Source organism: Haliotis rubra, unplaced genomic scaffold (genome assembly GCF_003918875.1).
Source record: "Haliotis rubra isolate DU_JTF1 unplaced genomic scaffold, ASM391887v1 Scf949, whole genome shotgun sequence".
Taxonomy (NCBI): Eukaryota; Metazoa; Mollusca; class Gastropoda; order Lepetellida; family Haliotidae; genus Haliotis; species Haliotis rubra.
This window is the reverse complement of record NW_025767689.1, coordinates 127,248-143,296: the sequence shown is the minus strand read 5'-3', so window position 1 is coordinate 143,296 and position 16,049 is coordinate 127,248. Positions and strand designations below refer to the sequence as shown.

Below are 16,049 nucleotides of genomic sequence, written 5' to 3'. Positions count from 1 at the left end.
GAACCTTCATGGGTCAGTGTACTATGTAGAGTACAACTTAAGAGTACACCTATCTGTGGATATCTGTATCTTGTACTAATTCCTAAATGTATGATGATTATTGTATGCTACAACAAAACCTGTGATTTATGAAAATCTGTTTTATGTATTAACTTTTGACGATTGCATTATGTACCATATCAACAATATACTCGGGAAGTAAAAATATGTATTTATTTTTTTTAAATCCTGGTTTCGGTAGTTGTCACCATGGCAGTCAACTTGACAAAGAGGTAACCAAGTGGTTAAAGCATTCTCTCGCCCGTCAGCTTGTCCGTGAGTTAGCCTAATTACTACATTCCAACGGCGGAACAATCTGTGTCCTTTTATGCATTGGGACATTTGACCGCATAACCTCTCAGTAACAATGCCTTAGCTGAGGAACGCCTTCAAGCTGTTACTAAAATCAATAGTTACCACCAGACATCGTGCAGCACAGCCTGCCAGATCGGCTAAAACTACAAACAGGTATGTACTCCTTTTTGCTCCTAAACAAATCCTGTAACGGCATTTGTTGCCAATATTATGAGATGGGTTTATATAATTACCATCAAAAATGTAAAACAACAACAACAAAAAAACGTTCATTTAAATTGTACATGTCAACGCTTTTATTTGTCTGATGGGTGCCTAAGTTCCCACATTATATACGTCCATTCGCCGTCACATAGCTGCTGGCATCAGTCGAATGGTTTGAGATAAAAAGTTGTGTAAATAGTTGTAAATATAGTTGTAAAACAGTTGTGTAAATAGTTGTAAATATAGTTGTAAAAGTAGTTGTGTAAATAGTTGTAAATATAGTTGTGTAAATAGCTGTTAATATAGTTGTGCAAATAGTTGTAAATATAGCTGTAAATATAGTTGTGTAAGGACTTGTAAAGTATAGTGTTATCGTTATTAACTACATAAGTATACAAATATGTTAGTGTTCAGCGGGTAATCAGAGATGAAATTTAAAGTTAATCAGCAAAAATACGATACACTCCGCTATTTTTGTCAGCGTATTGCTGTTATGAACTAATGTAGAGCCGCTATAACGTCTGTCTAATCTCTCTAAATGACTTTCAAAGCACGTATGACGTCATCAGTCAACTGAAGAGGCACCTTTTAAGTTGAAGGAGTTTAAATACGCATTTTTTTCATTTGCTCAAAACTGAACACACTAACATTTACAAATTATGTTTGCTTCTTAAACAGGAGAACGTTTCACGACCGAGTGTTCAAATATTGAAATATCTAAATACGTTAGACTATCTACCGGTTTGTATGTTTATATGGTGAGCGATGCCCCTATGTGTCTCCGTTACTTTGTACCAGTTACTTAGAACCGCAGTTAAATGCACACTGGTAATCCACTTCTGAAGTTAGATAACATTATGTAGATTAAAAAAATGCCTTGTTCTATTCTCAGACAAACCTCCTTTAACCTCTAGTCAACCATAACTCATAAACAGTTGTGTTTCAGTGAGAAGATGTGGATCCTATTAGTGTTCATTGGCTGCATGATTTCGCAAACATCTGGGAAATGCTATGACCCCAATCTCTCATTATACGTTACAGGTAGGTGATTCCCCGTACTACAGTCTTAAACATGGTTAACAAGTTACTTTTTGTTACCTTGTCTGGTGTTCAACTGTAAGGAATAAACACAAATAAAATAAGTCCTCGATCTCCGTACACTTTATCTGATTTGGGTCTTTAATTTTAAACTGATCTTATATAATGTTATCTGATAACATTGTCTTGTGTGGTGCCGTTAAAGCGTTCACTCGTCACGCCGAAGACCCTGGTTCGATTCAACACATGGGTACACTGTGTGAAGCCCATTTCTGGTATTCCCGGCCGTGATATTGCTGGAATATTGCTAAAAGCGGCGTAAAGTAAACTCACTCACTCACTGATAACACTGTCTATTGTACGATATTATAATACGATAGTACGATATGAATTATTATGAAATTGCCATTGTAACAGGTCTTTGCGAAAATTGTGCAATATACTTACAATGCTTATAGCTCTTACGATAAGGTGAGGTGAGGTGAAATTGGGTTTAATGTCGCGCTGGAGAATATTTCGCTCATATGACGACGTGCATGCGTGTGTATGTGTATGTGCGGCTGCTTGTACTAGCCCAGACTGAAGCTGGTTTTATAGTGCTAGCCCACTGTGATACCATGCCACAGTGAAGCATGAATACCCCACTCAGACACATTATACTGACTCCAAGCCGACCAGTCCTTGTTGTACCCATTAATACCAAGCGCCAGGCAGGGACCAACAAGTACCATATTTTAACGTCTTTTGGTATGACGCGGTCGGGGGGTCGAACCCGCGAGTTTCCGCTCTTCGGGCGGACGCTCTAACCACTACACCACGGAAGGGGTTCTTACGATGAGGGTAGGGACGACTGGTGATGGTTTTAATATAGTAAGCTGATAACCTTCTAAAATCTGATGGAACAATGATCTGACCTGTTAAATAGCACGCACTTGTTTTGGAAGAGGTTTCGTTTAGGCTTGTAATCTTATCTCTTGCCTATCCCTGAATGTAACGATTGGGTTCAACTATACCCTCCCAAAAAAAGAAAGCATAGGCTCTATTGATATTTGAAATTTATATGATTTTCAAAATTAATGTTTGATTGTTATAGTTTCGCCATTATAATGCTGACTTATGGTCATTGAACGTATGTACTGTGCAAAACGCATCTTCAGAAACTTTAATGCGAGAAAGTGTCAAGGAATCGTGGGCAGGGGCATTTCCTATACAGAGCCCTTTTGCTCTTAGACGGGTCACTGGCATTATTCAGCTAAATGAAAGAATGTAAAATCGAAACATTGAAATTGGACCTTTGGATGCTGGTCAGTCTCAATCTGTCGTTGCACGTCACCTGATTGTTCACAAGGGTACCATCAGTCGTGTATGGGACTGATATCAACAAACCAATTCTACATAGGATCGGCCTCGAAGTGGTAGAACTCGGATTACCATTGCAGCGCAGGATAGGTACATCCGGGTACTTAACTGTCATAGCAACAACAAGCGCAGTGCCTGGTTTGAGGAGAGTGTCGTAATCATTTAAGCTGGAATTCGAGCCAGAATACCTTATTATGGCCCTGTGCGGGACGTCGACGGGTCCAGTGGTGCAATAACGTTCGATTCTGGAATCAACAAAACTGGTGACGTATATAATATTAATAATAATAATGTGTCCATTTATATAGCGCCAAACTCCACACCAGGTATGCTCATAGCGCTAACAATCAAAGCACAGCACAGTATTACCCCGGATAACCCAAGTTGCCTGTTAGGCGCTAGACGATTATAATCACATGACTTATCCCACCGGGTACCCATTTTCTGTTGGTTGAACACTGAACAGAGGCAATTTTGAACAAACTCACTTGCCTTAGATGAGACCACATGTATCACATGTGCTTCGTTGTGGGGCAGGACTGAGGTCCTAGAAACTCTGAGGAGTCAAGCTGCTAAACACGGTCACCCATCCACGGACCCTCCGCGCTTGACGTTGCTTAACTTCAACTGATTTGTGACCTGAGCTTTATGCACAGGACCACACACCACCACGTGGTTCAGTGATGAATCACGCTTTCAGCTTCAGTGCCGTGACGGAAGAGTACGGTGTCTATAGACGTCAAAATGAACGTTTTGCCCAGTTTTGTGTCAGAATTGTGTGGCCCAGGTTAACAAATATTGTGGGGAACGTGCCATAATGTGGGGAGCCATAACCTACACGCAGAAACCTAACTTTGTGCGCCTCCATGGCAATTTAACTGCTGTTCGGTACAGAGACGAACTCTTAAGGTTTCACATGGTTCTGATCAGATCGCCAGCTCCAGGAAGATAATGCCAGGCCTCACACAGCACAAGCTACTATTCAGTATCTTCAGAATAAAAACATTACAGTACTTCCATGGCCTTCCAAATCGCCCGACCTTAACCCCATCGAGCATTAGTGGGATGACCTCTTCCCGGCGCGTACGGGAATGTCAACCGGCGCCCCAGACGTTAGATCAACTGTCGCATGCATTGCAAGAGGACTGAGCCAAATGCTACTATATTTTACTGAGAAAGCGTAATCTCATACATAAAATATATTACACATGACTATTTTCTAAAAGTCATTGTGTATTCATAGCTTCGAACGCTCCAAGTTGATGCAATATTGATCTAGCAATCGGTAGAAGAAAAGTCGTGCAGAACCAAGGGAATTTAATCACAGTGCAATGAAATCAAGAAAAAATCAGAAAGAAAAGTCGATCTTTGTTGGACAGTCAGTCATATTCTCATTTGGTGATACTGCCAAACCCAAACAAAGTTCAACATTTGTGCAACAACCAACATAAATGTATATCATATTTACAGCAATCAGTAATCATAAAGATTGCTGTGTATTTATTAGATATTTTTCTGTTTTAGTCGTGTTTATCTATGTTTGTTTGTGTCTGTGTAAGTGTTTCAGCGTATGCGTGTATGTGTGCATGCCTTCAGGTGTGTGCACAGTTTATCATTTTTGCAAGGTGAAATAAAAGAGCATTGAACAACTAAGAACAAAAATGACCGAAGTGTGTATCTCATTCATCTCATTCATTTATGTACAACATGTGAAGTAATTGTAAATATTGATGACACAGGTTTAAATAACCTTGTGTTCGTGATAGAGAAGTGTAAATGTGGCCATCGTTTCCATATATTTTATATTCTATATATTCCATATATTCGTGTGACATAATTCATTTGTAAGTATGTTTTACTGTACAGGTTAAAATACCCTTTTAGTCGTGGAGGACACGATTTAGATGTATTTGTATTTCATACTCTCTTAAATACTCGGCCATAGGTAAATGGATTATTAACATATTGGCATAAATTAGCATTTATTTTATATCCGACGATGGGTTACCAGTGTAGTTTTACGCCGCTTTTAGCAACATTCCAGCAATATCACCGCGGGGAACACCAGAAATGGGCTTCACACATCGTGCCCATGAGGGGCACTGAACCTGGGTCTTCGGCGTGACAGGCGAACGCCTTAACTACTCGGCTACCCACCGCCCCCATTTATGTACAGCAACCGTGTCAGTGACGTAATGAGGTAATTGTTAAGGTATGGCGAGGTGAATCCACTTTCCCACTGACATTGAAAGTTTCCCGTGTAGGCTGATAATTCGTGTTGAATTAATATCCGATTTTATCATTATTTGAAGGTAATATATGCACACACGTTAATGACATAATTACAAACGTAAAATGGACAAAGCTATGAGCTTAAATCACTTATGATCACGTGAAAGATTTTATCGCAGGCTGATGTGTAAATCACATCTTATACCACAGATTCACTGTAAAACACGTGACATGTAACAATGACATGTTTTATATTTTGATGGAGAGCAACGATTTTATCACGATACACTCTAAGAGGTACTCCAGCGCCTCGTGCACACTGTGCACTGCTTGTTCATTACGACACTTGGCTCGTCACGCCGAAGACCCGGGTTCGATTCCCCACATGGGCACAATGTGTGAAGCCCATTTCTGGTGTCCCCCGTCGTGATATTGCTGGAATATTGCTAAAAGCGACGTAAAACCCAACTCACTCACTCACTCATTACGACACTGATAGTTAGTATTAATGAGAGAAATGCAATATTGCCTTGTAGAGAATTGTGGCGGGATAGTATGCCTAACTACCGGTAAAAGTATTGGTTCCTGAATAAGAAAGGCTCTAAAACTACACCAGCTATCTTTTTACTAAAATATGTGTCTCGAACAATATCAAACATCCATATAAAAAAACCCGAGACATTGCAACATCAGATGTTGTTCTCAATCAATACCCATATTGCAAACGGTAATTCACAGAAATAGAATACATCAATGCTGGAATGTTATCAACTTTCGGATTGCCATGATTGGTTAAATAGAAGTAACGACAATGTACTCGAATTGCTGACAATCAGTAATGGCGTCAGATTTTCACAATAAGTTACGTTTTGAATGGAACAACTATGCTGAAATCTTTACCTAATAGAATTCATGTCTGCAAGTTGGGCCTGGTCAATATCCAATAAGTAAGATGTATATACGTGTACAGTGCATCAACAACGGCTACTGAATCTGGAGCGGTTTGTGTAGACGAAGAAAACATCAGGGATCCAATTATGGATACTAATTTGTTTTGTTTGTTTAAGGTTTGCCTGCATTTGTTTTAGGTTCATACGACCTTTCACTGACTATTTCCATTTAGAAATCATTATGTGTACGTGTGCACGTCCATGTGCATCTCATATTTGGCATTATATTCTTCAACTATCCATGTGACAGCGGACACACACGAAAAATTGGAGGTGTCTGTCCAAGGTCTTAATGCATTGATGCGTTTCCAGACCTCCAGATAGCTGCGTAGTTGTTTAGAATACTCAAACAATACATTTGAAAACAAGCACACCTCATTTATTTACTTTGAGTTACTTGTGCATAGACACGGATGAAGAAACTGAAGTACCGTGCGTATCATATTAGTAATGCAGCTTACAGGAGGTTGCGAATATATTTCTACAGACGATTTGCAAGAATCATGTCTTCAAGTCATCTACGGTATTGAATAATGCAGGGATGAAAAACGTCTTGCATATTGTAATGTTGTCGACTGACTGGCTGACTGAGTTTAGTTTTACGCCGCTTTTAGCAATATTCCAGCACTATATGGGCTTCACACGTGCGGGGGACACCCGAGACGTGACGAGCCAACGCTTTAACACTAAACCGTTTTGAATTATGTTGGCGTTTGATTTGTCATAATCGTTGACCCTTAACTTTATCACTGTAACGGCCAAGACGACCATGACCACGCTTTAACCACTAGGCTACCCCACCGCCCCGTAATGTTGTCGACGTTTAACACTCAAAGATATATTTTTCCACCAGATTGGCCCATGGGCCACCTCAGAACATACGACTCTTGTAAAATGAAAGTTTGGATTTGAAATTTCAAGTTACAAATCATTTGGCCAAGACTTGTAAACAAGTAATCATTGTTAATCAAATTTGTGCAACACGCCATAGTAGTGTCTGGGTTTGGCAAGACTAGCCGATTGTGTATATCGTATACACAGTAACAAAGATGGCGAACGAGAACAGCAAGTAGGGCAAGGGGTCATCTCAAAAAGGTTTATCATTAAATTCCCAATCTAGGTAAATTGAAGCCTTGTTGTTATATTGTATAGGATCCAAACATTAACATGTGCTGACTATCCTTAGTTCTGCTTTTGATTTATGACAATGCCCCTTAGTGTTATTACTAAAACATGTTTGTATATGGATCCTAGGTGATGGCTACATCCGGGCTCGTTTAAGTGCTGCAACATTAAAGATGGCCGCAAATGGGTATATTGGAACAAGATGTGGACTCAGATGTGGCTGTTTTGCCATGGTTTTCCTATGCTGCAGGTATGATAATTTTTATCAACAATGTTTATAGTGGGCGTCTTTCTGCCTGATACAGGAAATGTTTTTATTTAATGTTCAGAACATGCAAGTTTAGTCCATGAAAAAAGGAACCAAAAATATATTTACACGTATCTTAAAGCACAGTTTTGTTTTGATATGTGACCAGTTTCCCCTGGAACTATTTATCCCCATCCCATGCGTATCACATATTATTAACGATAGACCATTCATTTATCTTAGTGGCCTGAAACAGAGCCTTAAGTTTTATCTGTGTTTAACTTTGCAGTGACAATGAGTGTATCACCATGGACCACGCCTGCCCTCCACGCCGCCTACACCGACGACAAATGTCTCTACACTCGTCTCCACAGCTGATGGATCAATCACAGTTCAAGTCGGATTCCACAAGTATTCATACTGAGCGTCTTGACCCGGAAGTAAATCTCGTACAGGGCCAAGGTCATGATGTTCCCGCTCTGATAGCCCATGCTCCTCCACAACCTCATGAAGGTCAATCACCAGTATATACTGACAGTACCGTTTCCACGAATGCCATTTCAAGCAATGTCATCGACCACGAAGCATTCGCAAGCAGTGTTAGAAACACAAACGTTTCAACACCTGTGACTCATAGTAGCCAACTGGGGAAGAAAAGAAGGTTGAAGCTCATTGAAGTCCTAAAATTGATGATGAATAAAGACAAATAAATTCGAAAAGCTCTTTTGACAGCCACACGAAATATTCAACTATATCGTAATCATGTGTTTATGATTCAATATCAAATATTGATCATGCCTTTCTCTGATTCATTATTTCACAATTGGAGGCAACATGGCCGTAGTTACATTTCATATACGACAAATCGTACAGTATATGGAGGTATATGGAACAGTCGTTTTACAATACATATTTTCATTGACATGATAACAATCCGCTTCATTCCAGTATGTTTTTATTTGTTAGTTATCATTTGGCGGTAAGGGTAGAAAATCTATTAGTATAGTAATAAACTTTCTTCTACTTTGTGCATTATGAGGGTAAACCTGAAGAAGACCAGAAGTGGAAGCCTATATTCCCATGCCTGACTTATTAAAGGCACTATTTCACACCACTCTTCTCTAAAAATAGATAATGCATTTCTCTCAATAATACTATCAGCCCTCAGGGAAGCTACCATATATTTTTCCCAAAAAATTACGTATTAAGATTACAATAGTAAATTAAAAAGTTCGAATGAAATAATGCAACGTTGCATTGAATCGACCCTCGCGTCCTCTACCGGCCGAACATTATTTCAAGCGAACCCCATAGAGTTATGTCCCTTCGAGCGCTCTTTACGAATATCATATAAAACTGCTTTGGAGACAGAACTCAGTCTTAGATAAAACATATGCGCAACTTGTGATTGAAGCCAGTTCGGCAAACACCGACCGAAAACACCAGTTTTCGACGAAAGGAGCAATTGTTTACATTCCATATATGGCTAGTGTTCTCTGTTTGGAAGCTGTTCGCCTCAAAGTTTCAATTATCGATTTCAGGCAAGTCGTAGGGGGTAATAAGTCTTTTATTATACAACAGTGTATGCATATACCCCAATATTCATAATATAGACCAAAATATTGTCGAAAATGTGTGAAATTGTGCCTTTAATCAAACCAGGTGATTGCGGTGAAATGAGGAGCGTACCTTACCCGTCTGGTGGAACCCGTCACAAATCCACGCAGAAGGTAGTCATTTGTTCAGCTGTCAAAACAAACCTGCTGACGTATGGTACACGTTAAAATATAGGCATTATTTTTATCATTAATGCATCAAATTTAGAAATCAAACAACTGTGAAGCAGGAGTCGTGTGACCCTAGATGGAAATTTGGTAGAAAGGGCAGATTCGGCTCGGCCGTCCGTTGGAAGTTCTCAATAGTAGACGCCATAGGCTGACGTTTGTGGACTTATAAAAGTTGAAATGTACCGTCTTGTCGCTAATTATTTGTTACATTGAATGTTTATGACTACTTCTCCTCAGAGGAGATCGTTTATGTTCATCTATAGAGTTCCTGTCTCGAAGGCCGAACAGACTGCGATGTTGCCTAAAGTATATTTTGTCGACCCTTGTGCCACATACTGACTATTGTTAGACCTCAAGGCTGTGTACTAATAATTAAAGTGCAATGGGACAATGCCTATGTTCCAAGAAATTTGATTTGGAAGTGACCCGTGAAGATCCGGGTTAGAATTGATATTCAGTAACCCATGCTTGTCGTAAGAGGCTACAAACGGGATCGGGTGTTCAGACTCGCTGACGTGGTTGACAATTGCGTTGATCGATGTTCATGCTGTTGATCACTGGATTGTCTGGTCCAGACGATTATTTACAGACCGCCGCCATATAGCTGGAATATTGCTGGGTGCGGAGTAAAACTAAACTCACTCACTCACTGATTTGGAGGTATGATGCACCTGGTGTACGCTGCAAACACCTTATCAACGTTACCACGTTTAAGTAAAACGCATCGGTATGCCTTAGACTCGCCAGAATTAACAAAGCTGCAACATTACAATCGAAGCATAGTGGAATACTTCGCGAAGCTCTCATAAAATCATTTGGACCAGGCAAACCTTGCCAGGTGGTATGCATCTGGTGGTGTATGTTTTGTGTTCTGTCTTATGACATGCGGGATCGATTGGTGAATCCACTAATTGATTACAAGTAGTTACTGTACATGATGATGCAGACACTTTGTATTATTAAATAGCATGGTATCTTGATTGTTGCATGGGGTGGTGTGGTTAAAGCGTTGGCTCGTCACGCCGAAGACCCGGGTTCGATTCCCCGCATGGGCACAATGTGTGAAGCCCATTTCTGGTGTCCCCGCCGTGATATTGCTGGAATATTTCTAAAAGCGGCGTAAAATTAAACTCAGTCAGTCACTTGATTGTTGAATATTTCCTGTTGTATTTTTAAAAAGTGACAACATTTTAAGACTGCATATTTTTCAGATGCATTTACAAAACCACACATCATGTTGATTAAAATACGATGAGTCGAAGTATAAAATTATTAACATGCAGCAACAATGCGTTTCAACTGCCAGACAATTTGTGTTTTTTATTGGACACATACTATTTGTTAGCCTGCTGACAGGGTTAATCTATTTGGTCGTGTGAACAAGGCGTCCGACTTCGGATCAGGAGGTCCGTGATTCGAATGCAAGCACTGGACTGGGAAATGTTATGGCCGCTACAATACCGCTTGCCGTTGCGTCGCCAAATACATTTATTCTGCCATCTATGAATCGAAAACACTGCCTTGTTTCATCTGTAAACATAGTGTCGGTAGTACACGTTATGACTGGGGTACTCCATGCATCATGTTCCACTGGACCACAAGGTATTGCAACACACATCCAGTTCAAGAGGTTGTATATGTTTACCATTGTATTTTATGAAACATCAATACTTGCAGTGTGTACTTAACAAAGTGGGTGGTTCCTTGTGACATACTAGTCAGGAAATGGACCATGCTTCAGATAACCCCGCGAGAAATCGTTTATAGAGCATAAGGTCGAATATCCTTATCATTTTTCTAATCATACCTTCAAACTTGACACGTGACCTAATTCAAGATAGTGGTACAAGTCCAACCATTTTGTTTCTCTTCGACAAATATGGAGGCCATAATACACATTGCCTTTCTTCTGTCGGCTGTCTATTTAACAAGTTCTAGGAATGTATCTCTGAGTATTGCCTTCACCTCCGTTACCACTGACAACCTGACGAACTCCATCAGATTCTACACTGAGATTCTAGGCGGGATGCTGGAGCCAGAGTTCATGTTCCGCTACTCTGGAAACCAGCATTACAACATGATGTTCCAGAAGGAGATCCTCCAGGCCCGACAGAGCATGGTCGCCCCGGCGGTCCTCGGGGTCCCGGACATCAGCGATAATGGGACATACGAGGTAAGTCCTGAGAAAACACAATGACATCATAAAACTGCTATATTTGAGGTTAAAACGTACAAAACACAAGATTTAAAAACAATGTCCAAAGAGAAAAACCTGAAATATTCATTTCGAAACTTATTGGGCAAGAACACTTGTATCCCGTTTACTATATCTCATAATGGGACATACGAGGTCAGTCAAATGATACTGAGACTTGGTATCATATCTCAAAACGTTATGAGGGAACCGGATGGTTGTTTCCATGGTCATAGATATGTTATTAGGTTTTTTTCAACAATGCGAAACCGCACTGGGTCCACATAAATAATATCTGAGCCTTAGACGAGTGTGACAGTCCGGACAGCAGCATGTCTGTTACAGAAATGTTTATTGTAGTTTCGATAATGTTAGTTCCCATACGTGCTTATTTAAGAATGTTTATTTGCACATGACACTGATGCATGAAATTCCCACATTTAAATATACTGTACACAGATACGAATTCAACCTTAGGCGCGTCAGAGTGAGTGAGTGAGTGAGTTTAGTTTTACGCCTCACTCAGCAATATTGCAGCTATAGGGCGGCGGTCTGTAAATAATCGAGTCTGGACCAGACAATCCAGTGATCAACAACATAAGCATCGACCTGCGCAATTGGGAACCGATGACATGTGTCAACCAAGCCAGCGTGCCTGCCCACCCGACTCCGTTAGTCGCCTCTTACGACAAGCATTGGTTACTGAAGGTTCATTCTAACCCGGCCCTTCACGAGTAGGCGCGTCAGACGTCAATGGTCAAATATGTTTTCAATTTTGTTAGGAACATTCCCATTCATGTCTATCGCCTTCTTCAAGCTGACATGCGGTGATATAAGTGAAATTTTGTCCAAAACGCTTAAAACTAAACTCACTAAACCCACTCCCCCCATACACCGTTTCTTCTATTCCCAATTCAGGTTGTCGGGGCCTTCATCTTCTTTGACAACGGAATGATACAGCTGCTGCAGTTTGTGGACAAAGAGTGTCCAGAGAAGGGTTTTGATGTCACTGACCGACGTACTAGTCCCGCTGTTGTCCCCAACGGACACATAGATTTTTGGGTGAAGCCCACGTTGGACCTCAACATGTACGTGCATGCCTTGGAGACACGATCCCGCCAGCTTGGGTTCAATAAGGTGGAGGCAAACAGACCCGTCACAGTACACAGCGAGGCTGAAAGAGAACGGGTCGCCATTAAAAACTACACTATGCCTCTTAATGCCACAAATCAGACAATGCAATGGGTATATTTTAAAGGTCCATCAGGTGAACAACTGGAATTAAACAGGATGGCTGGGGATGTCTTGTTAGATGCTGGTAAGGAGTATTGCAAGAGAAAGGCCGTTAGCACAGCGTTCCTGGACAAACCGCATCCTGACAATGTGTGGAAGCGACGTGCTGGGTTTACGGGACAAAACTATGGGCTCTTCCAGCATGGCACGAGGACTAGAGGCCTGTTCGCTTCCGTTGATTTCTATACCGAAATACTGGGAGGATCCCTTGGGGATAATGGTGATGCTGGTTTCTTCGGTGATGGCAAGCAGAATACGTTGTTCCAGAAGGAGATGCTACAGGCAGAGAAATGGCACGTTGACTATCAGAGTCTGGGCATTGCTAACCTCACATTCTCAGGGAACATGAGCCTTGCTCTGAGATTTACTTACTTTGACAACTATGTTGTCGAGACGCTGCAGTATGACACGGGGAGGAACTACAGTTTCCCATTGTTCAATCCTACTTTCAACCTCAGCACGCCGGCTTTGATCAACAACATGCGACTTACCTTCCTTTTACCAGAAACAGTGGATATGAATTCCTATTTAAGAGATATGGAACAGAGGTCAGCTGTCGGAGGATTTCCACAGGTGAAAGGAAACAGGGCCATAGATGTGACCTCTTTCGGTCAGCAGGTTCCCCTAGAGGACTACAGCGTAGCCTTCACTGAAGGACCGCTCCAGGGACTCAGGTACTCCTATCTGAAAGGCCCTTCTGGAGAACAGGTGTCCTTTGTGCAGTTTACTGGCCCATCTTCTGAGAAGCTGAAGAACGCCCTCTTGCGGTATAATGCTGTTAGTACTGCCTTCCCGGAAACCAATCCCTGGAACAGAGGGGGATATGACGAATATTGTTCACAGTTTCCACCGACGCCACATCAACACCTTTAATTTAATTGTAATGTATACCAATGCCTTGATATGGTTTCGCGTTAAATTTAATCAGTTTTAAATCTGATGGTACATACTTACCCATCACGTGCTGTTTTATAGCTGAAATAAAGGCTGTGCTGGACCCTCGTGTATATCTTACCTGGAAACTCAGATTTCGAGAAAGTATTCCTCTAATTTTGTATCGGTTTACTGTTGCTATACTGTGTATAAATGCTTTAGAACAGTTGTAGATGTTGTTCTTTATTTTGTACTCATGTGCTGAATCGAACCCGGGACTTCGGCGTGTCGAGCTAGGCTGCCCCATCGCCCGTCTGTTTACTGAATATCATGCAAGACATTATATGTTGATGGACGTGTGGGTATGTAAATCTAACGTTATTACGTTAATGCGATGTTATAAATGACATATTAAATACCATATATACTGTATATTTTCCCAATTCTTCCAATTTGACAACACATTTGGGTCATTCCTGAAAATGTTAATGCAATGCAATGTTAATTCAATGCAATTCCGCAGAATTGGGGACACGATAACTGATCTTTCACTTACTTAGGGAAACCTTATCAAAGAAATTGATACCTTAGGATAAATGTTTATAAAAAATGTCAGTGATAATCACACTAACGGCCCCACATGGGCATAGGCGGCTTCAGAGGAGGGGTGCACAGCCCTAATTCTCACCGACAGTGATGGATGCAGAGATAGTATGACATGATTGTATGGTTTAGGGACAGAGAATATGCCTCAGCAGAATTATCGTCAGAGGCGAGATGAAGCCTGGAGAGAGACAAGATGTAGCCTGGCTAGTGGTGTGTCAGCGTACCCGACTATACGCAACACCAACAACATCTGGGTGTACCTGAACTATCGGTTACACTGTATAGATAACAACCTCGAATTGTTTAAGAAATACAGTTCGCTCTACGTTCGCTAGCGTCCGAGTGTTAACGTCATATACTAACGGAAGAAATAACCCTAAGTAAACATGTAGCAAAGCACTTTGCATGAAATTTGATGTCACGTATCACGCGAGGCACGTGCACTTTGTACACAATGAACTTACTCACTTTTTCCCATGCTTATTTTACACCTGAAGTTCACACACCTGATATTGAAAATGAAGAACGGTTGATTATTCTCTTGCCTCAGAATGTTGTGGAAAAAACGTTAATACACCTCAACTGTCCGAACGGTTGACAGAAAATCAGCCTCTCCGCGCCGTGGGTATGCTGGAGACTGGAATGCCCCAAAATGATCATGAAGTGGCCAGACATTTTGGCATCTCTATGGAGACGTTTTCAAAATAATGGAAACACGAGAGATTTGTCTCAGGCCGGCCGTCCACGCGTGACGTCACGTCAGCAAGACAACCACATTCGGCTGACCCATCTAAGGAATCGGTTCTATACTACCATGATGCTCAGACCATTCCTGGTTTACGTCCAATCAGTTCCTGGACAGTACGGAACCGACTGAGGGAGCACAACATCCGGCCCCGACGGCCTGCAGTATGTCCATCTGGCAGGGATGAGATCACTGGCCGTTATACAGCCGTTCATTCAATGACAGACGTAACGCCCGTCCGCATGTCGCTCGTGCTGTGATAGATTTCTTGAGACAGCAGAATATTCCAGTACTCCCTTTGCCAGCTGTTTCTCCGGACCAGTCCCCTATCGAGCACGCTTGGGATGAAATGGAGCGACGTTTTACGTCAAGCCCAGAATCAGCCATTGACGTTAGCTGAAGTGGGACAAGCGTTGGTTAAAACATGGAACAACTTATTCAACATAGCAACTGATTCTGAGTTGAATCCCCAAATGTGAGGGACGCATTATATGATTAAAACCGTCAAATAACAGAAATGCCACATTTTAAAATCATTAAAAACTGCACATAATACATGATCCATAAATCCGGGATGTTCACACAAACGCCATAGTTTAGGAGGTGAAATCTTACCCGTATGTCTTAAGTAGAGGCGTTTTTTGTTGCCAACAGTGCGTAGATTTGCGTCCGGTGCGCAAGGCGCGACTCTAAAAATATCCGATCAGTCAAATTACTGACTTGAGCGAGGCATAATATTTGTTGATATTATTGCTGTTTTAGACGATAGAGATGATGACGTCTTCTCTGATACGAAACCTGTGTGTACCGTCTGCTATTCTAATAGAAATGAAATATGATACACTGGAAGATCGACAATGTTTTCAACCAGCTAGTTTTGTCCAATTTCTATCATGGAATATAACACAATGGGTAGTACATTACTGGTCGGATGTGGTCGATTAATTTGTCAGACCGCGAGATTTAGGATTAACTCGTAAACAGAGGTGCCACTGAAGACTTTGAACCCTCACAGAAACACGATATTCCAGCGAATAGACCA

General features: G+C 41.2%; 2 protein-coding genes across 2 annotated transcripts; both read left to right on the top strand.

Annotated features, from left to right (window-relative positions):
• The first annotated feature begins 413 nt into the window (after positions 1–413).
• On the top strand, positions 414–8,436 carry LOC124264862. Its single transcript, XM_046699642.1, has 4 exons — positions 414–507; positions 1,505–1,599; positions 7,392–7,512; positions 7,799–8,436. Exons 2-4 carry the CDS (start codon positions 1,512–1,514, stop codon positions 8,217–8,219), a joined length of 630 nt encoding a protein of 209 aa, XP_046555598.1. The 5' UTR covers positions 414–507; positions 1,505–1,511; the 3' UTR covers positions 8,220–8,436.
• Positions 8,437–11,151: 2,715 nt separating this feature from the next.
• On the top strand, positions 11,152–13,780 carry LOC124264861. Its single transcript, XM_046699641.1, has 2 exons — positions 11,152–11,469; positions 12,409–13,780. Exons 1-2 carry the CDS (start codon positions 11,176–11,178, stop codon positions 13,654–13,656), a joined length of 1,542 nt encoding a protein of 513 aa, XP_046555597.1. The 5' UTR covers positions 11,152–11,175; the 3' UTR covers positions 13,657–13,780.
• The last annotated feature ends 2,269 nt before the right edge of the window (positions 13,781–16,049 follow it).